We start from the raw sequence: 27501 nt of genomic DNA on the forward strand, positions 1-27501 counted from the left end.
ACTGCACTAGTGGAAATGGCCTTGTCCACATCATTTATTCAGGGGAATAAACGGTATCCCCTTTATTCCCCTGAAAATGCTACACAGAGAGTCAAGAGATGCTGCTTGCTGAATGGGATGAGCTGTAATGTGGGGGTGGGGATCCCCCCAAATCAGGCAGAGGGACCTTTCATGAGTAGAGCCCTTCCTCTTGAGAAAGGCAGATCCAGATCCAACCCTCAGTGCACTCCTGTGCTGAGGGAACTTGGAATTTTGTAGAAGTACTTGTATGTGGATGAATATTGAGGAATGTTCTTCTCAAAATACTTTCTTCCTTTCTCTCTCTCTTCATGTCTCTCCCTCTCTTTTGCAACAACAGTGGTCACGATAAAGAACCTTATGTTGAGAATTCTGAGTCAAAGAGCAAGCTAACGTGTTCTGTATGCTTGAAGGAATTTAAAAGTTTACCAGCCCTAAATGGTCACATGAGGTCTCATGGAGGGATACGGGCATCTCCTATTTTCAGACAGGTAACAGCATTTTTTTCCCTTCCTTGGAAACGAGGTTTTCACTCTTTCTTGCTAAAGTTTGCTGCTTGCTTTGCATTGCTGTTTTTTCCTTTTCCTTTTTTAAATGCGACAATTCTGGCGCTGCTCTTGTTATTGTCCGAGAAATATGTCTTCCTCCAGCTTTTGTTTCCAAGTATGTTAAAATCAGAGGAAATCTGTCACTGTGACATCCCTTAGGCCTAAGAGCTACTAGCTTCTCCGTGAAAGAGGTACCTTGCTCAGAGCACACCTTCACCTGCCTTTTTATCGTTATGTTTAATTAAGGGCAAGGTTGTGCTCTCAGTACGGCTTTGTGGCATGCTTTCTTTAAACTTGGGTCAACTTTTCTGTTTTTTCCGAGGTGTTTGGGTACCTTTTCGTGCTGCATGTGCAGCAACATCAGCCGAGACAGATTTATTTATAAACTCGGGAGGAAGTGGGCTGTAATCCACAAAGTCTGATGCCACAATAAATCTGCTAATCTTTCGAATGCCACTAGACTCCCGTGTTGTTTATGCTATTGCCTTTCGCCTTCTGGTTGGGGACCAGCTGCAGTGGAGGCTGAAAGCCTTTAATTGTCTGTACAGGAGGAAGGACAGAACCTGCCGCAGCAGCAGCAGCACCCGCAGCAGCAGCAGCAGCTGCCCTCCGAGGTGGAGCGCTTCGTGCCTATCGTCATGCCCGTTTCTGTCCCTGTCAAGCATCTGTCGCCCGATCCCAGCAAGCAGGCCGCTGACGGCTGTGCTGCAGTCAAAGACAAGCCTGTCTCAGATGATGAGATGCCTGTCCTTGTGAGGATGACTTACTCTCCGCCACGCTCCCCTAAACTGGTCAGCCCGTGCGCGTCTTCTGTGAGTGTTCCCTTGCCACTAACTGTGCCACGGGTGCCGAATAAATCCCTTTGTGGTTTCATTTTGTTTTACAAGTGCTTAAAATTACATGGCCCTTTCAAACATGGCCCTGTTCAGAGGTGCGCAGTAGTCCCCAGGTTCATTCAGAACTAACATTAATTGTTTTTTGTCAATTCTCAAATATTCCTAAACTGGAAGCTTAACACACACAACACACACACACACACACACAAAGGGATTTATCGCCTGTCCATGTTCTTTGTGCTTGTTTGTTTTGGTGTTGCTGCTTCAAACCAATTTGTTTTCTTCTGGAAAAGGAAGGGGGGTGCATTTGGGATGGAAATTGTCTCCTGAGGATGCATAGTTGTGAAGGGCTTCATTAGTCACTCCCTTTCTTTGCGTATGAAGATAGACAACCACTTTTTGGTGGATTATGGTTATAGCTGAGCGTGAAGCCTTAAGGGTACAATCTGTGTGATATAACGTGCAGGCTCTACATCAGTGGTTCTCAACCTTCCTAATGCCGCGACCCTTTAATACAGTTCCTCATGTTGCGGTGACCCCCAACCATAAAATTATTTTCGTTCTTCTCTACACGATCCATTGTCATGGGATGATTTGCTAATGAAAATAATACATAACAATAGCTTTAATAATACAAAAGATGATACGTGACATAGTTCAGTCAATACAGTTTCCTTAGACCATCGGAAATATGTGTTTTCCGATGGTCTTAGGCGACCCCTGTGAAAGGGTCATTCGACCCCCAAAGGGGTCCCGACCCACAGGTTGAGAACCGCTGCTCTACATCAAGATCTCACAGCCTCAGCAGCTTCTGGGGTCCCAGTCCCCGGCAGGACCCAGCAGCACTAATGCTTGCCCTTGAGCGCACCACCTCACCCCGTGCCAAGTGGCAGGCAGCAATGGACTGCCTGGTTACATTTCCTACAGTGCCCTGGAACCAATTTACACTGGGTGCCCTGGAGCATGGTGGGAAATTTAAAATGGCAGCCCCCTGTTGCTGCCACCAAGTGGCACCATAGTAAGAGGGGCCCAACGAGGACACTCTGTGGACGACACTCATATGCTTGGGGCTTAACTTGATAACGTGACTATATCCTGGTTGTGCTTTTTATACTGTATATTTTGTGTTTGTGTTTTTAGACTGTTGGTTGTTTTATTATGGTTTTAATTTTTGTGAACCGCCCAGAGAGCTTCAGCTATTGGGCGGTATAAAAATATAATAAATAAATAAAAGCTTACCTTGGTAACATACTCATGTGAAATGAGTGATGTATGGATATATGATATCACACACACACACACACAGAGGAAAAAACAACCCTACTTCATGTAGATTTATATAGCTTAGCCTGCTTTGATATTGGACTTTGTTTTGGGTGAGATAAAGGTTTTTCATACCATCGAGGACACTTGCTAGGGCAATTAAGATACAAATGCAGGAACGTAAAAAGTTGGAATGTGTCCTGACAAAATTACTATTGCCCCTCAAATTACTATTTGCGGGACAGGCATGATACTTTTCTTATTATTGGGACGGTGCTGGGAAGTATTGGGTTGGGATGGCGAGATGGTTTAAATCTCCACCAGCCCTTAAAGCTTTTGATTTGAGGGGTGGGCTTTATTAAACCTGTCACCAATAGCATCTTCTGCATTTTTTAAAAAAAGTGTAAATAGCATTCATGGGAGGTTGGTGCAATTTGGATTGGAATCAGTGCTAAGGAAGGGGTATCGCCTCCTGCATCATTTTCACAATCAAAATTGTACAGATCTAGCTGCTATTTATTTATTTATTTATTTATTTATTTATGCATTTTTATCCCGCCATTCAGCCAAAAAAAGGCTCTCTTATTTGCCCCTTGGTTACTGGTACAAGTGCCTATATGGCAAATAATAGCTGGAGGGCATTTTAATTGGGAAACCAGCTTGGGGGAGAAAGTTTAAATCCCCTTCCTGTCACCACAGTACCAATTCCCCCGCTAACATGGCTACCATTCACGCTTTTTAAAACCATGGGATATCATGTTCACAGATCTTTTAGATCATATCTTCCTTGGCCTTTATTGGCCCTTGTTTTCTGGAAAGTGGGCAGTACTATTATCTAAGAGGCTTATTAATGGTTTTTTTTGAGGGGGGCCTTAACTTTTTATTTGTAGCAAAAAAACCCACAAGCTGACATAACAACAAACATTTAGACAGTTACAAAAGTTAAAGGAAGTAGAGTCTATTGCATAAGATAAGGAAACAAAATCTACAGCACAAACAAAGTCAGTATCATATATGTAAATAAAGCAAGTTATGGACCAATGATAAATAAGGGAATGATCTGGTGAACACATCTGATACTGAAAGTAAACTGCAAGCTAAGCTGGGGGTGAAATGACAAAGCTTTTAATGTGGTTTTATATTTTTTGAGTTGCGTTGCTGATATATTAACATCTCTGATATATTAAGATCTCTGGTAAATGGGTCAGCAGAAAGGTCTCTGGTTTAGCTCTCCCGTGCTAACCTGAATTTGTGCAAAATCTTCTCAGCTAGGAGAAAACCTCACTCTCTGACAAACCATTGAAAAACTGAGGAAAGGTGGGCAGAATTCCACTTTTTAGCTAGCTTAGTTGCCAACAGTAAATAAGGAAGAAGAGTGGATGTACAGCCTTGTTGATGTTAACATGCAGCAAAATGTTGTCTGGATTTCTGGAGCTCATTTGTTCTCCCAAGTCTCTGTGTAAGGCTGAGAACCTAGTGCTGGGGCTATAGAGATATAATTAAATGCACTTCCCGTGATGATTAAAATATCTGAATGCTCTAAACTTCCATTCAGGATCTCAACAAAAAACACCACCAAAGCATCACCAACTGTGAAGAAAGCTTCAAACCTTTTCAGGACAAGAAGAAATACCGCCACAGACCCGAACCACTCTTCATACCACCTCCGTCGCTCAACCTCAGTGCATCTCACTCAGGCGCTACCCTGTACCAAAGCCAGCTTCGCTCTCCCCGCATCCTAGGAGACCACCTGCTTGACAGGATTCATGACCCCCCTCCTTACACCCCCCCTCCAATGCTCAGCCCGGTACGGCAAGGATCTGGTCTCTTCAGCAGCGTTATCACATCTTCTCATGGTACATCTCACCCGCAGCTGCCGCTCACTCCTCTGACGCCCACTCCCCGGGTGCTCCTCTGTCGATCTAGTGAGTATTTTGCGTTACATGACCTAAACGGAGCTCTCATCCACACCGACAATTTGCCTTTTCTGAATAGTACAGGGTTAGTTCGTGTTGCTTACGGAACACTTGCATCTGGGGGGGAATCCGCATGTCGTTCTCAGGGCGCTTCCATCCGCCCCCAGCGCACCCCGAAAACGATCGTGTAACTCGCCTGTAAAAGAGCCGAGGAAGACGCGTCCTTGCCGGTGCCGGCGCCGCCACCCAACTCCCTCCTCGCCAGCCGGCTCGGAGAGCTCGGCAGAAGAAGGCGGGGTGGAGAGCGGAAGAAGCTCTCCACCCCGCCTTCTTCCCCCGAGCTCTCCTTCCCAGCCGGCGAGGAGGGAGTTGGGTGGTGGCGGCGGCAGCAGCTAGGATGCGTCTTCCTCGTCTCTTCACCAGGCGAGTTACACGATCGTTTTTGGGGTGCACTGGGGGCAGATGGAAGCGCCCTGAGAACGACGTGCGGATTCCCCCTGGGTTTCGGCCTTGTGCTCATCTGGATAGCATCATCTTTCTTGGTCGGACCTTATCAAGAGGGAATGCTGAAAATGTCCAGATACATGTTGTCCTGGAGCACTATTCTGGAGAATTCAGCCACGCAATCCCACAGTGGAGTTCTGTGATCAGAAGCCCTGCATAATGTATCTATTGCTGGACTGTTTCACATCAGGCTGCAGGTGGGGAATAAAATGCTCAAATGGTGCTGTATTTTTTTTTTTAAAAAAAAAAACCACTGGCACATACAAACCCAGCACATTAGGCAAAATATGCTAGTTCTGAAGTTTTTTTTATTATTATTACACAAGGGAGCATTCTAATATTTGACACCCCCTGCAGCCTGATGTGGTACAGTCCAGCAACAGAGATGTATCATGTGGAGGTGCTGATAAAGTGTTCAGTCATGTGGACTGTGAGGGACCTGTGAGCCCAAAGCATTGTGTGCACATAGATTGGAGGATTCAGGAAGGTTAGACAACATTTTGTTAAGTGCTTGTAATGAGAACTGTCTGGATGAAAGTTGTGTATAGAACAGCATTCTGTGTTCTCATATCTTGGGTTATTCTGCAGCTTACCTAGCTTTGTTCTTCTCTTAGAAGAATCCTTTAATATCATACCTCTCTCAACAAGTGTAACAAATAATTTTAAATAATTCCCTGCCCACACACACACACGTACGTATATTATCAGCTGAACCAGGAGACAGTGGAGGGGTGGGGAGGGAGATAATGAATTCACAAAAGGCTTAAGGAGACAAACATACATTGTTCCCTTCGGAGAACTTCCATTCATTTGTGGCAGAGGAATCTGAAGCAAGGATCTCTGTCCTTCAAACTTGCACAAGTTTCAGCACTGTTACACCTTGTCCGAACAACTGTTCTTCCCTGATTTTGTCAATGCAGATGTAGAAAATGTATTGGTTTGTGGCCTTGAGTAGTCTCTTTAGGCATTTTAAGTTGAAATAGTTTTACAGAGTAGCTGCAGGTGCCGAGAGCACAGTAATAATTGTGTCCACAAACATGGAATGCATATAAAACGACACAGCTGAAAGTATGAAAATGCCTTATATTCTGACAGCTCGTTCATCTTATCTTGCTCAGCATCATCTGTGCCGGGGTAGGCAACGTGGTGCCCACCAGATGTGTCCGATTGCAACTCCCATCACTCCTGACCAACGTTGGCTGTGGATTTTATTTATTTATTTATTTATTTGTTACATTTATATACCGCCCCATAGCCAAAGCTCTCTGGGCGGTTTACAAAAGTTATGTGGGATGATGGGAGCTGTAGTCCGACACGTCTGTTACGTGCTGGACTGGGGAAAGCTGCTCCAGTTACTCTGGCACAGATTACTCCCATCACCTGCTAATAAAACCTTTTAACTGGCTACTAGTCAACGGCTACTAGTCCGGATGGTGATGTGCTACCTCCAGTATCAGAGGCAGTAAGCCTGTATACACCAGTTGCCAGGGAACATGGGTGGGAGAGTGCTGTTGCATTCACATCCTGCTTATGGGTTCCCTATTGACAGCAGGTTGGCCACTGTGTGAACAGAACGCTGGACTAGATGGACCCTTGGTCTGATCCAGCAGGGCTCTTCTTACGTTCTTAACTGGAAAGGGCAGAGAGTGAACCTTGGGTCATGTGCATACAAAGCGTGTGCTCTACCACTATAGCTGTGGTTTGTCCCTTATTTGTCTCTTTTTAATCTTGTTTTCTGTTAAGCTTTCCTGGAAAGCATAGCTGGGACAGAAGTGGGAAATGAACAAAGACATACTAGCAATGGGAACATCTCATCTGTATGTAGGAAGCCATAATCTTGTTTTTCCCTTTCAGACAGTGTTGATGGAAGCATTGTTCCCGTGACCCCGGGGCCTGGAGAACAGGCAATTGACATTGAACCGTAAGAACTATTCTGATAGATAGATAGATAGATAGATAGATAGATAGATAGATAGATAGATATCACTTGGCATCTAATCTAGCTGGTTTTTATTCCTGGAATGAGTTTGTGTGTGTTTATATGTGTTTGTGTCTCCAAAGTGTCTGGCGGCACCAGATTGGGGAAGGTTGAATTAATGAAATCCCCATTCTAAAGTGAACAGTTCCTTTTTCATTCAACACTCCCCTCCCCCCCCCGGGTATATTAACTAGACTTCAGAAAACACATCATGGTTTTCTCATAGTTATTAAACAGGTTTTAGCAAGATGGGAATTCCTTCCTGCCTCATGCCACAGTTAAATTTCAGGGCAGTGTGCAATCAAGTTTGTTGTTACATTTATATCCTATGATTCTATTCAAATTCCACAGAGACTGAGAACGGGAACCGCTCTTTGCTTTTTAACGTTTGAATTGTCCTAACTTTGTGCCTTAATTCTTAAGAAAGAGCTTTACCACTGAATGTCTTGGCTTTTTAAGACTGCAAAGCTGTAGAAACTTACCTGGGAGTAAGTCCCACTGAACTCAGTTGGTCTTACTTCTGAGTAGACATGTATGTGATTGTAGTGTAAGAATTCTATTGAAGCTACTATTGAGACAAGGGTACAGTCATCCTGTTCACATGTCACTCTGGCCAATTCCTGGGTTGGCATTGTGGGAGAGGCCGAGTGTGAGAGTCACACGCATGCCATTTCCAATTTCAGTTAACCACCCAGGACCACCCCATTCCTGGGTTTTGTGACATCCGAAGCTTTGGATTGAAATCAGAAATGGCATGTACGCAACTCACTTGTTCTGCTCCTCCTGCAATTCCTGGGTTAAACAAGCTCAGAGTGACATGCGAACCAGGTCGATGTTAAATATGGATCTAACGCCATCAGCATGCATACCACTTTACAATGTCAGTGCATTGGAATGTGCTGCCGTTTGAGATATTCCTTGACTTCTTTCCACAATTTTTTTAGGCTATTTTTCACAGCGCATCTACAGAGCAGCTGTGTAACTGAATAACTACAGATTTTATTTTTAATCTTGTATTCCTTCACAGCTGTAAAGGTGTGCATAAAATTGCTGGATTCTTTTTTTAAAGCAACCTGAAATGGTAGCAAGACCATTGCAGCACTCTACTGTGGCTTGTAGCATGTGCTTGCACTATAAGCATAAACAATAAAACACATGTGACCTTTCAAGCTCTCTCTACTTTTGCAGTTACAGCACTATGCATTAGCATGTAGCACCTCAATTGTATCATAAACACAGCAGACCCTGCGCTGTATTCATTAAGGGACATCCCCAGAGCAGCCATTGTTTTTGAAAAAAATACCAACACAGCAGTGCTTCACGAGCGAAAGGGGCTCCAATATAGACCCTACCCAAGAACACAGCAAGGAAAGATAGTTACCTCCTTCCCAGGAAAGGTACTTAGTGGTGAAGAACACCCCATAATCCACTCAGCTTTCTTGCTTCCCTGACAAAAAATAAAGTTCATCTTATATCACAGTTAGAGGCCCCTGGCATTTCCACCTTCTTCTGATCTCTCTCTCTTGTCCCTTCTTTGCTATATGTAGTTGTTAGGGCTGTGCAAGGTTCGAACCTTGGATATTCGAATCCAAGGTTCGAAGGCCATTTTGTGGCAGACCCGCCATTTTAGGGTGGGATCCGCCATGTTCCTGCAAAGCCCTAGGCCCTGGTACAGCCTACAGCCCCCAGCATGCAGTGCTGGGGAGGGCTGGACTTACCGGAGCCCAGGAGCAAAGCGCAGTTGTGTCCTTGCTGCGGCAATCACCCGCTCCTGGGCGTGATTGCCAGTTTCTTTGCCGACGATCTCACAACGGCAGGGAAACTGGCAGTCATGCCCATGAGCAGGCAATTGCCACAGCAAGGACATGCCTGCCCTTTACTCCTGGGCCCTGGTAAGTCCAGCCCTCCCCGGCACTGCATGCTGGGGGCTGTAGGCTGTACTGGGGCCTAGGGCTTTGCAAGAACATAGGAGATCCCGTCCTAAAATGGTGGGTCTGCCACAAAATGGCCTCCGAACCTCGGATTCAAATATCCAAGGTTTGAACCTTGCACAGCCCTAGTAGTTGTTTCGTCTTGCCTCTTATCTTTTTCTTCTTTCATCTCACAGACTGTACAGCCTGCATTGGGCCTGTGTCTTTTTAATGTGGTGAGTTTCTTTTTTTCCAGCCGTATCAATATTGGATCGAGATTCCAAGCTGATATCCCTGAACTTAAAGACATTGCATCAGTGAGGAAAGAGGATCACAAGGCAACATTAGTTTGGAAACCTTGGCCAGAACTAGAGGACAAAAGTTTCCAACAAAGAGGTACTGTGTTTTCTCCCTTACAATGGAGTTCTTATTTTTAATCCATACGTTCTTTTTTTTTTTTTTTTAACAGTATCAATTTGTTATTTGGGTTCACCAGACCTCTTTAAAGTCCTAGCTAGAAATAGTCTGATTCCAAAATCACTCCAGTTTAACATTCTAAAAGATAGCTTTTATTGGTATCACATACTCAAAACGTAGGCTTGGGTGTAGACCTTGTGCTCTATGCAGGTTGGCTGAATCTAGTTTCCTCAGATTTCCTCTTCCCCTGGTGCCACCTCCACATGGTTCCTTAGCTGTTGGAGTACCTCTGGAGCCATGTTTGGTGTGGGGCGGCAGGGGAAAGGGAAATAGGAGAAAATCATTACCCTGCATCCTTCCTTCAGCAAGAAGACTCCACTGGATCCTGGTTTCCTCTGCAAATGGAAGGAGCCCTTCCATTCACAGAGGGACAAGTCTGGCTGCAGCGCATAATTTCAATAGGAATTAGTTAGATTCCTGATAACTTAGTAAATTAAACATACATTTAAAAAAGTGGGTATGAAACGCCACAGGATAACTGACCCTGTAATTGTTTAGGACTATATAGAGTATGAGATGATTCAGGTATGCTAAAAAAAAAAAAAGTAGTTTTAAATATATTTCTAACAGCTGCTGAGGTCTGCAGTAACCCCACTGGCTTGGGTGGGTTAAATGCATTTATCTGCATGAGCATGAATTTACCTCAGAGAGTTTGTGCAGTTCACTTGTACATTATGTGTTCTGTCTTTATTTATTCCATTTCTGCATTTTATATTATGAAAGTAATTGTTTTGTTAAGTGGATACTAACCTTCTTGCGATGTACCATATATATATATATATATATATATATATATATATATATATATATATATCTGTGTAAGCTAACATCTCATAATTTCCTTTATCCTGATCATCATTCTGTCACTTTAAACATTTCTGCAACCCCATCCCGCCCCTTGTTTTTTTAAAAAACCATGCTGGCTAGGTCCATTTCCATCTATTCATCCTTCCCCTTTCATATTCTACCTGGTATTCTGCCCCAGAGTTTTCAGAATGAGAATCCGAGCTTATTGGAATTTGAATAGATGACCTAGGTTGCATGATTGTGCTGAGTCTTATTTCCCCTGCTATACGTGCTGGCTGGATTTGCCTCAATACTCTTGCTGGTGCGGTTTGCCATGTTGTCTGAACCCAGATAGCATGGCTTGTTTGAGGGGGCAGCAATCCTCAAATAACCAATGGGCTTTTCTTGGGTTACTTAAGCATTGCTGCCCCTGTGTCCCCAAATAAGCCACGCCATCCAGGTTTGGACAATACAGCAAACCACGCCAGTGAGGATAATTAGGCAAATGCAACCAGCATGCCCAGCAGGGGAAATAAGCCACCATGGCTTACTTCCTTCAGCACAATCATGTGAACCAGCCCTTTGTATTGGCTTTATGACCTTTTTTCAGGTTTGTGTACTTAATGACAGGGTGAATAGAAGTGTTTGGCAATACTATTTTGGATTTTTCTTCACACAGTGACCAACTTCTTAAATACGTGTTGTTCAAGTATATTAACTGGTGGAGGAACCAATCTAGAATATGGTTTGCATTCTCTCTTTGAAGCTAAAGGGGATATTATGGTAAGTTAAGTTTACATTTACCTTTGCTTTGATAACATGTTGAAATTACAAGGTTTCATAAGGAGAGTGACATGAAGTAGCTTTTTGAATAACTGATTGTGAGAATATAGCTTCTATTTACAGCAGTTTAGAGATATTTTTCTAGTAGTTTGCTTATTTTAAATGTGCATATCCTGTCTTTCTTTAGAACAAAGTTCAAGACAGCTAACTGCTAGGAGTAATTAATAGTGAAATCCTATGCATGTTTACAGAAGTGATTTCCATTGTATTCAGTGGGGCTGAGTCCCAGATAAATGTGCATAGGATTGCAACCTAAAAAAAAAAATCAAAGGGAACAACCCCCTCTATCCCACTGAGGACTGACCATGCTTAGGAGCTATGTAATGTTGAAGGTCCGTTGGAAAACAAAAATGGAAAATGTGAATGTTTTAATAAATTAGTTATTTAAAAGAATTGTAGTGATTAAAAGCAGGTCATCCATGGTTCTGACTAGCTTGTTTTGTCCTTTGTCCTGCAGGTTGCTCTGGAGATGCTTCTTTTGCTGAAACCATCAAGAGCAAAATCACATCCTCTGGCAAATTATCACTATGCTGGTAAGTTACTCAATAGTTGGGTAAAGAGTACATGCTAGGTCCATGTTTGACCCTTTGTTGTTAGATGTATCCATGGAAGAAGCACACCAGATGCTAAGTACTGAGAAATGAGTGTGGTTCAGTTGACAAGAAAGAAATATGTGATTCTTTCCTGTTTGTTTACTTCAGGTTCAGACCAGTGGACACCCGTTGAAAAAAAACTGTTCAACAAAGCACTATCCACATACAGCAAAGATTTTATTTTTGTACAGAAAATGGTAAGATGTTCTCTGTTATTTAGACTGCCATTTCTGACTTTTGACTTATGAGAGAAGCCTGACGGTTTAGTTTACTTTTATGTTGCCTGTCATTTTGGCCATGAGTTAGTTGCTTCAGTTAGAGTGAACAAAAATTGTTGATAGGAAAAAGAGAGAGAAAGAGAGACTATCCGTCTGTGTGCGCACACATGGGTTGCGCTGGGAGATACTTGTTTATATTCCCTTCTCATCCATGAAGCCCACTGGGTGAGTTTGAGTCAGTCACTCTCCCTCAGCCTAGCCTACTTTCAGGGAGTGGTTATTGCGAGGTAAAAACAGAATAGCTACATGGAGGACAGCCAGGAAATAAATGAGTTATGTGTATGTAGGAGGAGGAAAAACGTCTTTTGTATGATACAAAGTCCAATTTGCACTTTTGATATTTCATCTAATCTCTAGAGTTCTGACCAATGCATGTGAATAATGTTTTCGTACATTTGGATGTTGAACACTACACAATAATGTAGTGATGGTGCAGTATCTGAATTAATGTTTAATTGTAGATGAAGTCTAAAACAGTAGCACAGTGCGTGGAATACTATTACACCTGGAAGAAAATTATTCATTTAGGACGAAAGCACAGAACACGCCTAGCAGAAGTAAAAGATGAATGTCCGGTAAGCGTTTTTCTTCTCCCCCCCCCTCCTTTTTTTTTTTTTAGGAGGTAAAATTTCACTCCCTAGGTATTTACTTATTGATTCATGTGTACCGTTTATAGGGTGCCTTATAAAGCCAAAATAAATAAATAAATCTCAATGATGGTTTTGTGTATGTTGTGACCTTGTCCATGCTAGAAGGATGTGTACTATTTTGCTCTTCAATGGTGCAGCTTTTAGTAGTCGAGGCTCTCGTGTACAAATATTTGCTACATGCATCCATGCATGGAATTGGTGCTAATTTCTTCGGATGTATTAATAAGTTCATAGGGCACCCATGACTCAGTGGTAGAGCACTTCCTTTGCATGCAAAACGTCCCAGCTTCAATTCCTGGCATCTCCAGTTTTAAGGAATTGCGTAGCACGTGAAGTGAAAGACCTCTGCCTGGAGAGCTGCTGCCAGTTGAGGCAGACATTACTAAACTAGATGGAAAAAAATCTGACCTGGATAAAGCAGCTACCTGTATTTTTTCAGATGCAAGAAAATTGTCAGCAGTTCCTATACATAGATGCAAGAATAAGAGTAAAGACATATGTGACGTTTTTAGAATAGTGGGTGCATTCAGTATAGATGTAGCTCTTTCTCTCCTTGGGCAAGTTCTGAAAAACAGGTTTGGCAAGGAGCAGAGGTGGGACCTCATTCCCTCTCTAATAAAAGGAAGCAGGGAGTAAAACGCTAGGAATGTTTCTCCGAAGGCAGTAAAATGTTATGCTTGACATTTGCGAACCTGCCCCTCATCTCCAAAGCAGATAAACAGTTCAGAGCTAGAGAAGGTTTGTGTTCATCTCATGGCCAAAGAGCCCCAGATTCACCCACCTCATTCCTGAGGTAAAGTGTGCACACGTGGGCTTACTGTGCTTAGTCTCCAATTTGTTCATTTGTGAAGAAATCCAGAATTTGTTTAATCAACTGTTCCGCTTTGAATTTCAGACTAGTGGAGAAGAGGAGTTGGAGGAAGAAGAGCAGATAGAGGAAGACCGAAAATCTGTCAAAGAAGAGGAAATTGAAGTCCAGAATTCTCCTGACCCACCACCAATTGCTGTTGCTGCCCCCATTAGCTTGCCTTCCCTGCAGAGCCTCACAATTGCCGTGACCTCTTTTACCTGTGAAATACCAGACTGTGGGGCTGTAGGTGTACTTGATATCTTTTAATATCGCAGAAGGGTGTAGATTTTGATCCAGCTGGGCTGTGTGGATTCTGTGGGCAGTATTCATTGTTATCACGGTACAAGTGCTGATGACATTGTGCTAGCGGGAACCAATGCTAGTGCAATGTCATTAGGACTTGCTAGGCAAAGGGGAAAAGTGGTAATTTGCCGCCAAAATTCAGTGGCAAATCACTGCTCTCCCCCTTCGCTTTATAAGCATGGCCAGTCCTACCATTAGGCAGAGTGAGGCAGTCCCCCTTCATCCAGCAGATGCTGGTAGGTGGCAGCAAGGTGTTCAAGGAGAGAGCTGTGTGCCTGCTCTTGGCCCCTAAGCTAGCCTGCTGTCTTCAGGTGTGTTGAAGGGTTCTGACCCATTGCCATTGTTGAAGAAACTGCCAGTCCGGTCAGCTTTTGTACATGAAATGGGAGGGAGCACCATTTTGTTCTTTACTTCAGGTAGCAAAGTGTCTTGGTCCAGCCCTGCTAGCAAGTGCTAATGATGTTGCGCTAGCGTTGGTTTATGCTAGTTCAACATCATTAATGCTAAAACTGTGACAATATTAGGTACTGCTCTGAGACTGCATTCAAATGCAGAAATTGATGTTGGGTGCAAGAATTGTGCATTCCTGAAAAATCTCAGGCTTCAGTTTTCAAAAAATGTACTTCTGCATCTGAAGATTTCAAAGATCACCATGCCTAGTGAGATCTCAGAAGCATAGATGAGGCCGCGGGCTGAGCTTGATGAGATTTCTCTTGAGCGCCCCACCCCCCCAATGCTGATGATTGCCAAGGACAGAAAACATTACGAACAATTTTTTAAAAATGTACACCTTGCTTTTCCATGGACAGTTAATGAAAGTTGCTTACAAACAGAAACAATCAGAACAAAACCTTTAAACAATCCATGGCTAAGTAATTCAATAACGCAGGTTAAAGTAGCAATTAATAAGCAGTAAAAACCCTATTGACGGAACTATAGTTCCCAGAGAAGAGAATCTTTTTATTATTTTTTAAATTTATGTAGACATTTATATCCTGCTTTTCTTCATCTCAGGAAAGCAGTTTCCTGAGAAGAGGGAATAATTGCAAAACTAGTTTAAGGGTGTAATGTAGATATGTCCCGAGTCCAGTTCATATGGATCGGAGTCCATCCCCTGTTAATAAGTATTGGCAGACCTTGCTGTGTGTCTGTACTCACAATGGCAAATGCTCTCCCACTGCCCTTTGTACCCACAACATGTATTTTTTCCTAAAGAGGGGTTGATTCTCCCCCCTCCCCATTTATATTGTACCATGATAGTACTTGAGATAGTGTACACAGGCTCCCCAGGAAATCTCCCATCCAAACACTGATATGACAAGTCTTCTCCAACCCAGTGCCTCCCAGATGTGCTGGACTATAACTCCCAGCATCCCCCAGCCAGCTAGGAGGTGCTGGGAATTGTAGTCCAACATCTGGAGAGGATCAGGTTGAGCAAGACTGTGCTACACCGAAGCCTGCTTAACTTCAGCAAGACGACTGCATCTCAGACCATACGCTGAGATTAATCTCCACACGGAAAAAGTAATGGATGATGCAGCCTTAAGAGCCTTTTGGAATGGATAGCGCTGTACATGACCATGCTCTTGCAGACTTCTTCTTCTTATTATTATTATTATTATTTATTTATATATATATATAGCACCATCAATGTACATGGTGCTGTACAGAGTAAAACAGTATTACATTATTTATTACATTTTTATACCGCCCAATAGCCAAAGCTCTCTGGGTGGTTCACAAAAATGTCGTGTGTGTGTGTGTTTGTGTGGGAATCAGTTGAATCCAATTACCTCCCAGCTACCCACCTGCCATCTTACCTGACCAAAGCTTGAATGGATGATCTTCAATGGCGTGTTGATCTGGGCATGGCTGTTAGCTAAATGAAACCTCCATGTTGAGAGGCAGTGTGCATCTGAATACCAGATGCTGAGGACAAACAGTAGGGCAGAGCTGTTGTCCTTCTGTGTCTGGTTGTCTGCTGTCAGAAACAAAAAGCTGGGCTAGATAGAAGTCCGTTCTGGCAGGACTTCTTAAACAAGCACATAGAAGGAAATCAAAGCAAGTTACGTTAAATGGGCTTGAGAGTAATTCCTGTTTTGTGCTTTGCTTCAGAGAGCCATTTTGTGGTTTGCTTTTGAATTGTGTGCATGTGTTTTTGCTTCCTAGATATTCAGCTCCAGACAAGCCCTGAATGGCCATGCTCGTATTCATGCTGGTACAAACCCTGGGGTGAAAAACCGCTGCGGAGGCCCTGGCCCAAAGCAGAAACCCAGTACTCAGAATGACTATGGCTCTCTCAAAAGCTCCCCTGCTCATAGCACCACAAGTGGTGAGACTGATCCGCCTACAGTCTTCCCTTGTAAAGAATGTGGCAAGTGAGTAAACATGCATCCATGATGCACACTGAAGTTTGTTGTTTCCTATTTAAAACGTCAGGGGGAAATAAATCCCCACTGAGTTAAGAAAGGTGCCATTATGAGTAGGGCTCATTCTACTAGTAGCTGCATTGTATAATGGTAGCAAAGTTGTAACGGGGTGCCTGTTTAAGATGGCATTCAGCTATTGTGAGACAAATTTAATCTTTTTCCCATGTGATATGAAGGCTGCAATCCTGTGTACACTTCTTTGGAGTAAGGTCCATTGCACTCAATGTGAATTACTTCCAGGTAAATATGTCTAGGATCATGCTGTGTACTGCATCTTTTAAGGAGGACAGCACCTGAAAATCTAGATCTTTAGCTGATGCCGTTTTACTATTGAATATTGTAAGCATCACTTGAGGAAGTGCAACAAATCACATTTGTTTTACTCTTTCTAAAATGTTGATCCCCTACTGAAACATCTAGTGATATGCTGCAGAGGTTCTCCTCAGCACTCTATGTTTCAGGTTATAAAATACAACCAAGGTTTATCACCTTAAAAGCAAAAAACCAAGGATGGACAGACTTCAGGATTGTGGGATTAAAAAACACACCTGAACTCTTGAGGTCTACCAACCTGAGCTAGGTGGGTTTTGTTGGGAATCTCAACGTAGCAGGGTTTAGAAAAACTTTGTTCCAAGAAATACTCACACCAGAGTCTCACTTCAGTACAAAACTTTACTGAGGTATAAAACAGTGTTTTCCAGTACATTCAGTTTCTTCATACACAACACAGCATATCACAACACGTACATCTCCGAGTTCAGACACGATTAAAATTACAACTCTTTATAAACATTTTCATATCTATATGACTCATGCAATTGTCCAATTATTCAATTAGCTGAATCTTCACTTCTTATCTGTGACCTTTCCAGATTCTTCCTGAGTCACCAGCATCTGTCATGGCTTTATGCCAAGTCCAAGTCCACCAGGGCTGTAACTAATCTGTGGATAAATTTTGTACCTCAGCCGTTTTCTCAAAGTATTATTTTCCAGCAACTTAATTTAGTGGAGGGTAGAGGGAGCATTTTAGTTGCTGTTGCTGTTAGATAATTATGAGTCAGATCACCAAGAGACCTGCCAATAGAGTCCAGTCTACCTTCTGCCCACTCCTGCTCGAAACCAGGGGTGGAATCTACTGGTAGACCTCTAGGTGATTTGCAGTAGATCAGCAGGGAGATGTTCCCAGAAGCCTAAAGTCTGCACACGCTTCCTGCTGTAACAGTCTTGTCACCAGAATACCTTAAGATTTGTCTCCTCTTGTGAGAGGAACTCTGCTCCCCTTCTGAGGCTCTTCTGCAGAGAGGGGGAAACCGTGGGTCTCTGCTTCCACAATGTGGAATAGCCTTTCAAGAGAGGTTAGTCTGGCCCTTTCACTATCCATTTTTCTAAGGGTAGTGAAGATTGTTTTATTTCAGGATGTGAATTTTGCCTGCTGCTATTTTGCTGCCATTGGATTTATATTATTTTCACATTGTTTTAAAGTATGGTGCTTTTATTATTATTTGTCACTGATTATTGTCAGTATAGAAAGGCGGCATAGAAATGTTGGTATGCATATCTCTTACAGTGAGCCTCCAAAACTTGCTGAACGTCAACACATGTATGTTAATTACTTAAAATCCTAGGGGGAAAATCTTAGAATCTGGCTGTGAAAATTCAGAGAGGCACCAGGGAATTATGACACTCACATCACTTTGATTGTCAGCATTCGGCTTTATATTTCTGGATTCAGCCATCCAAATATAGGAGGAGAACCACCGCAGTGAAGTGCGCAACTCCCGACCCAGCCAATTTATCCAGAAAAATACCATGGTTGATGGTATCAAAAGCCATTCTTCTGCGTTATCCATATGTATGTGTTATCCACCCTGAAAACATGGCTAAAGAGTGGAATACAAATGGCTAAAACAAAGTAACTCCTTCTTCTCAGTTTCCACCACAACAAGCCTTTCAGCAGAGAATGGGGGTTTCAGCCCTGCTTCACCATCAAAAGGAACCTCCCTTGTGGACTGTGGGAATGCTGTGGACATCATATATCTTGACTTCAGCAAAGCTTTTGACAAAGTGCCCCGTGACATTCTGATTAACAAACTAGCTAAAAGTGGTGGATTCACAGTTAGCTACAGAATCGGACTCAAAGAGTACTTATCAATGGAACCTTCTCAAACTGGGGAGAGGCAACGAGTGGAGTACCACAGGGCTCAGTCCTGGGCCCAGTGCTCTTCAACATTTTTATTAATGATTTGGATGAGGAGGTGCAGGGAACGCTTATCAAATTTGCAGATGACACAAAATTGGGTGGGATAGCTAATACCCTGGAAGACAGAAACAAACTTCAAAGTGATCTTGATAGGCTGGAGTGCTGGGCTGAAAACAACAGAATAAAATTTAATAGGGACAAATGCCAAGTTCTAAATTTAGGAAATAGAAAACAAATGCACAGTTACAATATGGGGGATACTTGGCTCAGCAATACTACAAACGAGAAGGATCTTGGAATTGTTGTAGATCACAAGCTGAATATGAGCCAACAGTGCGTTATGGCTGCAAGAAAGGCAAATGCTATTTTGGGCTGCATTATAATAGAAGTATAGCTTCCAAATCACGTGAGGTACTGGTTCCTCTATTCGGCCCTGGTTAGGCCTCATCTAGAGTATTGCGTCCAGTTCTGGGCTCCACAATTCAAGAAGGACGCAGACAAGCTGGAGCGTGTTCAGAAGAGGGCAACGAGGATGATCAGGGGTCTGGAAACAAAGCCCTATGAAGAGAGATTGAAAGAACTGGGCATGTTTAGCCTGGAGAAGAGAAGATTGAGGGGAGACATGATAGCACTCTTCGAATACTTAAAAGGTTGTCACGCAGAGGAGGGCCAGGATCTCTTTTCGATCCTCCCAGAGTGCAGGACACGGAATAACGGGCTCAAGTTAAAGGAAGCCAGATTCCGGCTGGACATCAGGAAAAACTTCCTGACTGTTAGAGCAGTACGACAATGGAATCAGTTACTTAGGGAGGTTGTGGACTTTCCCACACTAGAGGCCTTCAAGAGGCAGCTGGACAACCATCTGTCAGGGATGCTTTAGGGTGGATTCCTGCATTGAGCAGGAGGTTGGACTCGATGGCCTTGTAGGCCCCTTCCAACTCTGCTATTCTATGATTCTATGAATAGGGAAACCGTGAGAGTGCATATTCTCTGCTGTGTATTATCTGTGCCAGATACCTTTTCCCTGCAAGTGTATTTTCAGCAGCAAAGGGGGGGCTAGCCCACCTTTACCTCTGAAAGGGGTCCTGATTGGAGGGTTTAAGCTTCAAGGGCATACACCAGAAGATGCACATCCATGGAATCCAGTATCCCTCAGATACCCATTCAACAATAAAGAGGCAACCTCCACTTCCCACCTAAAGGATAATTCAGAGTGAGAGCTTAACACCAGTATGATTTTTACAGATCCCTTTTTGTGTCTGCAAATAGATACATGCAACATTTAGCTGTATATTCAGCTGAGCCTAAGTGCAGGCAGAGTGGTAAGCGGCAGTTACTGCAGCCGAAACTCACTCCATGGCCTGAGTTTGATCCCAGCGGAAGCTGGTTCTCAGGCAGCCGGCTCAGGTCGACTCAGCCTTCCATCCTTCCGAGGTCGGTAAAATGAGTACCCAGCTAGCTGGGGGAAAGGTAATAACGGCTGGGGAAGGCAATGGCAAACCACCCTGCTACAAAGTCTGCCAAGAAAACGTCAGCGAAAGCAGGCGTCCCTCTAGGAGTCAGTAATGACTCAACTGCTTGCATGAGCGGTTCCTTTCCTTTCCTTTCCTTCAGCTGATATTTACCAAATTTTGGATGTTTACTGTAACACTTCCTCATATACCCCGTAATCTGTTGTCTTTCCCCCTCTCCCTTCTTTTCACATTAGGATGTTTTTCAAGATTAAAAGTCGCAATGCTCACATGAAAACACACCGGCAGCAGGAAGAGCAGCAACGGCAGAAAGCCCAGAAGGCTGCTGTTGCAGCTGAAATGGCAGCCACAATTGCAAGGACTACAAGGCCGGCTGGGCATGGCTTGATTCCATTGGATCACTTGGACTTGATAAAGCAGGTTGAATCAGCAGAGGATCTCAGCAGCGATGTTGTTCAAGAATTGGGAGGGGTCATTGACAGTACTGAAATGATTGATCCCGGCCTCTTACTGGGTGAAGAAGACACGGAATTACTTCAGGATGACATTGAGCTGTAGAAGAAATAAGTCAATTCTGTAAAATTACAGATGCCAGTTGAAATTTGTTTCTGCCACTGGGAAGGCTAAATATCTACTTCCCTTTTTATTTTACACTGTTTGAATAGTTGAACTACTTTTTATCCAGGACTGGGGGGAAAAACAAATCTGAGTTTTTGTTGTTATTTTATTTTATTTTATTTTAATTTTATTTTTGGCAGTAAGTCAGCTTGGTTTCAAAGTATGGAAAACAATTCAAGTTTAAATGTACTTTGTCTAATGCCTTGGAAACCAATAAGTTCAGCGAAGTTCGTGTTTTCTTTTCATTTTCTTTCGGACATTTTCATGAGAAGCCCCCAATTCTTCGAACTCCTCAGGGTTTTCTTCTCTCCCCCATCCCATCTCTACCCCTATATAAGTAGAAATTCTTTTACAATGTGTTTCATTTTGTGCCTTTTAGTTCTGGCCCCAAAACATCTGCAACAGCTAAGAGTAATTTCAAATGGCAAGATAATTGAACGATAACTGCCACTGCAATAAACACGAGTTGGACGTGGAATAGATTGGTGGCATCTGGAAGATTTGCCCTGGATAAAAACATATAGTTGGATTGGCCCAAGGTATTATGGCATTTCTATAGGGGATGCTGCCCTGGGCCAATCAAGCAGCTGAGGCAAATTCTTTCCCATGGCACCAAAGGTTCTGTGCCAGATATAGATTTTCATATTTTCTCTTAACAAGATGTGTTCTGATGTCAGATGTAGTTGCGCACAGGTAAATTGTGCGCTGGTTATGTGCATAAGGATTGACTTGGTGCATTCTGCTCTGCTTTACTTGGATCTGAAAGAAACCTGAGCGGCCCTGAAACATGAGAGAGAACAGCTAAATTGGGCCTCTTGAGTAAATATTCATTTTCACTGAATCTTAATCTTTATAAGGCAGTTTGTTTGCAAAGCGTTCTATATTCATATTGTGCACTTCAGAGATTCCACACTCAAGAGCCAGGGTCAGTGTAATCAGAAGTATTTTGAGTCTTACGACTGAAGAAAGACAATTCTTTAGACTTCACTGTCATAGAGCTGCTGAAATCTCAACCCCCCAACTGAAAAATATTGAATGTGGATGCACATTATCAATTAGAGTTTACTAAAATACTTCTGATTTGTCAAAGTAAATCACATTGTTTAAACGTTATCCTTGAGACTAGTAGGGATATACTTCTTTTAGCTGTGCAGAAGCATCCTCCTGAGGTGGTACGCATCAAGACCTTTCCTTACAGAGAGAAAGAAGAGGAGGAGAGGCCCACCTTCAGGTCTGTTTGTTTCAAAAGTGATTCTTCCAAGCCCTAAAAATAATAATCTTAAGCCACGTTTTTGAATTTGCACTTTGTCTCTAATTACGTTATTTTATGTGATTGTTCTAGTGGTTCTGGAGTACACATGTGCGTGGGTTTGGGTGATTCAATATACACGCAAGCTTTGGTGCTACTTGATTCACTTTTGTAAATTGGAGAACACACCACATACAAAATAGGGCAACCTCAGCACATGCAGAACTCTGTTGAAACCCCATGGTGGTTTGTTTTTTTAAATCATTTACAAGTTTTAAAAGCTGCCATTTATAGAAGTTTTTTTTTAAAAAAAAAGTAACTTTTTTATGTTAGTATAAATATACTTAACGTTGATTTTTTCATGCCTGCGAATACTCTTCAATGGGCCCATAGCCTTGCTGCTGGAAGCTGAAAGCCCCAGTAATCCTAGGAAATTTTGGTGACCGTAGGTCAGGTGCAAGTGTGTTCTAATAAAATATAGGACAATGAGTGTTTATCAAGTTCCATATCTGGTAACAATACTAAGATTCAGAAACACTCCCATTTCATTTTCATATGTTTCTATTTTACCAATCTGCTGCAAGGCTGCAAATTAAGTCTAAATCTCATCCAAATAAAATAATTACGGTCCTGGACCTCCACTTCCCTGATTTTGCTTTGTTTAACTGTGCACAAACTAGATTTTAAAACACATTAATGGCTAATGTTTTATGGTTACCTTAGGCTGAAAATTAAATGAGGGTCAAACAGTCTCCCTTTCTTTCCTACTTGTGTGCTTTGGCCATGTTCTTGCAAGTCAGAATGTTCAACTTTGGAGTGATTCAGCTAGGCCGCCTGCAGCTCTTTCTCTTCGAGAGCCAGAAGTGGGATCACTCCAGGCATAGTTCTTTGCATCATAGTCATTGCTTAGAAATGTCCCAAATTGGTGTGAAAATTGCACGAGTATATTAAGTTCCTTGAACCTGTGTTAGCACAGTCATGAATACTTCCTTAAGAGCCAAATAATAGTCTCAGAGAAATTCATAGTCTTAGAGAAACAAAAATGTTTCTCACAGAGCCAAGTGTATATTGCCAAATTCTGAATTTCCGACTCAGGTTCAAAGCCTGTGTCAGTCAAGGCTGACACTGGTGAGAGATGACTTTTAGATGCCACAAAATTAGACCAAGACCAACTCTCCACAAGTCAGGGCCAGTTTAAAACTGAAATTGCCTCCCTGTTGGGCGTCCCCTAAGCATTTCTACAAATCTTGTATGTAGCAAGCAAGGAAAAAGTAGTATCTGGGCCAGGACAGCCAAGGCTTTTCAGACAATTTCAAAACTTCAAACTGGCTCTGCAATGAAGTGTAATGATACGTGAACGTACTTTGGTAAATACTGAGCCGATATTCTTGCCGGATTACTCCTCGCCTTTCCCCAGGGTTGATCTCAAGAATCTACTCTGTGTTTATCAAGGAGCAAGTGGCTTTTCCCAGGTCTTATCTGGGAAATTGGATGTGCTTTTCCAGTGCATTTGACCAACTCAGTAGAGGTGTTCAGTTTCCCCTCACTGGTTCCAGGCACCCCACTTAGCCAGTGGAGATAATAACCTGTGTGATCTGCATACTGTGCTAAGATGCCTCAAGGACATTTCTTCCAGGCATCCTTCTCATGTATCCAGCTGAGCATTACCAGCACCAGACTGAGGAAGTATGTGAAAATGCCTTCCGTAGCCGGTACCAGTGTTTAGCTGACAGAGATCAATTATGTGGTATATATAAAAGCATCCCTGTTGGCATGTGAAATATTTGTAGGCTTCTGAAATCTGCATCATTTTGTGAGAGATGGTGGTGGTAGCATGGCTGTAGTATTTATCATTCCTCAACAACTCTTTCCACCAGGCCTCACTGTCATACAGTGAAGAATGATTTTTCAAAGAGCTGTGACATTCTCTGAGAGGCTTTCTTCTTTGGCAATACTCCTCTAGATAATTTGTTATTGCTGTTGCTTGAACTAGTTACAATACTAGGTACCTTCATAGGAGGGGGCATTTTGTCTGCAGTGGTTTGTACTGGTTCTCGGAAAGAATTATCCATATGTTTTAAATTCTTGGGATTCCTCTGTAGCAAGATATGTTCCTGTCGGGGTGGAGGTGGGGAAAGGGGCAGAAACATGCCTTACCATGCTTCTGGGTTGAAATGGGAGTGTGATTGTAAATGGGCCCTTGAGGCACAATCTTCTTTGGCAGATGTTGGGCCCAAGTAAATGGCAAACTGTGTCAGAATTGAAATATTAGGATATAACAACACGGCTGAACAGTACAGTTCACAAGGAATGAGAAATCATAGTTTCCCGCTACATGGACGGGTTGCAAGAAACCTCAGCCTCACTGGCTTCTCCCCTCCCCACCATCTCCTCATCTTTGCACTGCTTGGAGGAGATCAGAAGTGTTTGTTTCTGATTTCAGTCAAGCTATCCTTGCCCATCACATCTGAGCTTGGGGAACTATGGCTTTTTTAAATTCAGTGAACAAACCAGGATCAGAAACCACAGTTTAATTTTTGTTTTGTCTTCCTTAAGTTAGAATGTAACAGGAAATTATGGTTTGGAAATTTATGGTCTTATTCAATGTCCTCATCTGGCATGTGAAAAAAGAGGTGGGGGAAGGGGTGTCATGCAGGCCCCAAGGCTTGCTGAAGTTTGTTCACGTAGCAGCTAACCATGGCTATGTCTGAATCTGGCCTATAAGAGCCCAGCACACATTCAGTGTAACTTCTAGTCAGATTCCAAGAAGGTATTGTCAAATGCTTTAAAAAAATCAGCACTGCAAAAAACAAAACAAAAAAAAATCACATTTCACCTCCACTATGCGTCTTTAAAAATTTACCTCAAATTCTTGCTGCCAATAAAACAAATATCACTACTTTATTCATTCGGCATCTTTTGCTGCATCAAGGAGTTTCATTTTGTTGTTGTGTAAGACAATATCAGAATGTATTTATTTCAGCTATTGGACATAACAATAAAAGCTCTTAAAGTAAAATAATAATAATAGCAAGCAGTAAAAACAAACAGGGCTTCATAAAATAAAATACCATGTCCAGCTTACAATAAACTAAATACATGATCATCCAGACTTTTGCCAAATGATGCAATTGTAGCCTTTCTATTTACTTGTAATTTAAACAATTCTAATTTCTGCAGTTTTGACCTGTTGACACAGAAGGGCAGATTAACCTGCCCTTCTGTGGTGGGCAGGTTAATCTATTCTATACACTTTTGGTAACAGAACAAGACAAACCACATTGTTTGTCTTCAACTACTTGAGCACAGTGGATCCAGCTTTTCTGCCAGCGGGATCATTATCTTAGCGGAATTCCTCTCAGAACACTCCTACTGGCGGAAAAGAGGGGAGGTGATCTTTTGCTGGTTCTGTTGGCCCCCAGGGACACCTCCCCCTCTCTTCTGGAAAGTCTCTGGAGCAGATTTGGAATGGGCATAGAGGGCTGCATTGGGAGGGGAAATAGACTGCAACCCGCCTCCACCATGCCAGCGGGAATCCTCTGCTGGTTCAGAAGCCTCCCACAGACGGAAGGAGACCATCTGTCTGTGGGAGGCAGATTCTGGATCCAACCCAGGACCTTAAGTTATATGTGATGTGATGCTATTGCCCGTCTAACACAGTAGAGGGCATGAGTTGAAATCTTAGCAATCCAAAAAGCTTTCCCTTAGTTCAAATATAAATCAATTAAATAAATTAAAAATCTGTGGTGCAACTTAGTCGTTCCCTGCAAAGGAACAGTTTTAGCATAAGCCATTAAAAATTATCACAGTGAATAAAGATCTCATCCTCCTCTGAAATACCAGTTTAGCAGCTGAGGTATTGTCTAAAAAATAATCTACAGAAAAGCCATATAATGGGACCAGCTGAGCTATTCTTTGAAATTGATTGGGCAATCTTGGCAATCAAATTGCACATGTTTGTGAGAATAAATCTTTTGGAAAACCTATCATGGCATATTCATGAGTTTTCCAACCAAAAAGTTAAAAAGAGGAAAGCAATGTATACATCTTTCAATAGATCCTTCCAGAATGATTCTTGTCGTGTACATTTAAGTATGTATTCAGACAGATCTTCTGCTACACTAGCAAGCCAGTGTAGTAAACTACTGTTCACCTAAAGCAGGGGACCAGATGTTGGTTGGGGCTTATGGGAGTTGTAGCTCAACAATGTTTAGATGTTCACAAGTACCCCAGCCCTTATTTAAGGACTTATTAAAACATTGAGGGCAGGAAAAAAAGCTCCATTCTACTCCCAGTATTCCTCAGTCAGCCATATTGGCTGCAGCATGCTGTGAATTGTAGGACTTTTTTCCTGTCTAAACATAACACAGGACTGTGACCTTAAGCTAACATAGATTATTGTGTGCTGAGATATCTCTCTAATGTGAAATTTGCAATTAGAGTGCATTGGTTGTTACTTCAGATTTGTAACCGCAGAGTGGACATCATCTATTCGTATCCTTACATAACACAGGTACGTAGTATGGGTAAAATCACCAAATTCTTACTGTGGCTACTCCTATAACAAACAGATACTATTTTGACAGATAGTGTATCTGTATTCAAATACAGATACAAGAGAGCACCTGTGCAGTGAATTCAAAGCCAACAGGATATTGTAGTCATAAATGAATGATTCCATAATACATGTTTTTATTTTACATCCTGTAAAATAATTACTGAGATAGTGATATGGTGTAAAATAAAAATAACCAAAGATTATATCAAAATAATCCCTGGAAGAATATTGATGCTTGAGTAACTTTTGTATGTACATTATGTTTTCCTAAAATATTGCAGTGATAAATACCAAGATACGTTTTAAATTTTGCCAGAAAACCTGGGGTTCTTTTCCCCCCTTTTGTTAATGGTTTATGTTTATTGCGGTATGGTTTCAGTAGTGAGTTAGATGAAAAATTGTACATAACAAAAGAAAAATATATTTTATGGAGAAATCTTATTTTCAGACATATTTAACTGCTGTTCTATTATTACAGAAAAGCTGTAAATACAGAGTTGTAGTGTAGTGTAAAAAAATCTGTCATTTTGGGGGAAATAATGAACATTTTAATGTGGTGTTCTCTATTTTTATCTTTTGTTAAATAAAACTTTGCCTGTTATGGCTTATTGCACCTGAATTGCATGTGGTTTCACTTCAGGATGTAATTTATTCAGGTTTGCACTAAAATGCTTAATTTCATATTATAATATGTCATTTTTTTCTTTCCCATGGTGGAGGCAGGAGAGTGGTTGCATGGGGGCGGGGGGGCATGCATCCTATCTGGTACATAACAAAGAGCACTATGTATAGAATATTTCAGCCTTTTCTTACATTGACAGATAATTGTATTTGTAAAATCAAAGGGAATATATAACAGTTTGCCAAAAAAGACAGTATTTTATACTTTTGATAAGATGTACTTTGTTAATTTTTTTGTTCATGTGATGAAAAATTTCTTTTAAATAAATTAATCTGCAGGTAAAACGTGTAATTTTTTTTTTTTAGTTAAGATGATCTAATTTACCCTACCTATTACAATTAAGCTGGATAGCCTATAGAAATGTAAAAAGAACTCAACTTTTTAAAAAACATAATTGTGGCAGTAAATCTATTTACCAGACATACTTTTACATGGCTTATAATGTGCACAAATAGTGTGCATCATTTTGATGATTGAATGATAGCAAATCTATAAGAAAAGGGAGTTCCAAAGCAGTCTAGCAGATATTAAGAAACTGCA

At 42.0% G+C, this 27501-nt stretch overlaps 1 protein-coding gene across 4 annotated transcripts in view; it reads left to right on the forward strand.

Annotated features, from left to right (window-relative positions):
- Positions 1–27233, forward strand: part of TRERF1 (transcriptional regulating factor 1) — an 87881-nt gene extending 60648 nt beyond the window's left edge. For 2 of the 4 annotated variants that reach the window (XM_063124007.1, XM_063124006.1), the window contains 12 exons: positions 359–509; positions 1115–1378; positions 4221–4590; positions 6940–7006; positions 9230–9369; positions 10916–11019; positions 11537–11612; positions 11781–11869; positions 12412–12525; positions 13496–13693; positions 15923–16131; positions 20091–27233. In XM_063124007.1, coding sequence (XP_062980077.1) covers positions 359–509; positions 1115–1378; positions 4221–4590; positions 6940–7006; positions 9230–9369; positions 10916–11019; positions 11537–11612; positions 11781–11869; positions 12412–12525; positions 13496–13693; positions 15923–16131; positions 20091–20412 — 2104 coding nt within the window. In that variant the 3' untranslated portion in view covers positions 20413–27233. The remainder of the gene's footprint in view (positions 1–358; positions 510–1114; positions 1379–4220; positions 4591–6939; positions 7007–9229; positions 9370–10915; positions 11020–11536; positions 11613–11780; positions 11870–12411; positions 12526–13495; positions 13694–15922; positions 16132–20090) is intronic. The other 2 variants (XM_063124008.1, XM_063124009.1) reach the window with 2 other exon arrangements.
- Positions 27234–27501: the final 268 nt, after the last annotated feature.

This window comes from Elgaria multicarinata, chromosome 4 (genome assembly GCF_023053635.1).
Source record: "Elgaria multicarinata webbii isolate HBS135686 ecotype San Diego chromosome 4, rElgMul1.1.pri, whole genome shotgun sequence".
NCBI lineage: Eukaryota > Metazoa > Chordata > Lepidosauria > Squamata > Anguidae > Elgaria > Elgaria multicarinata.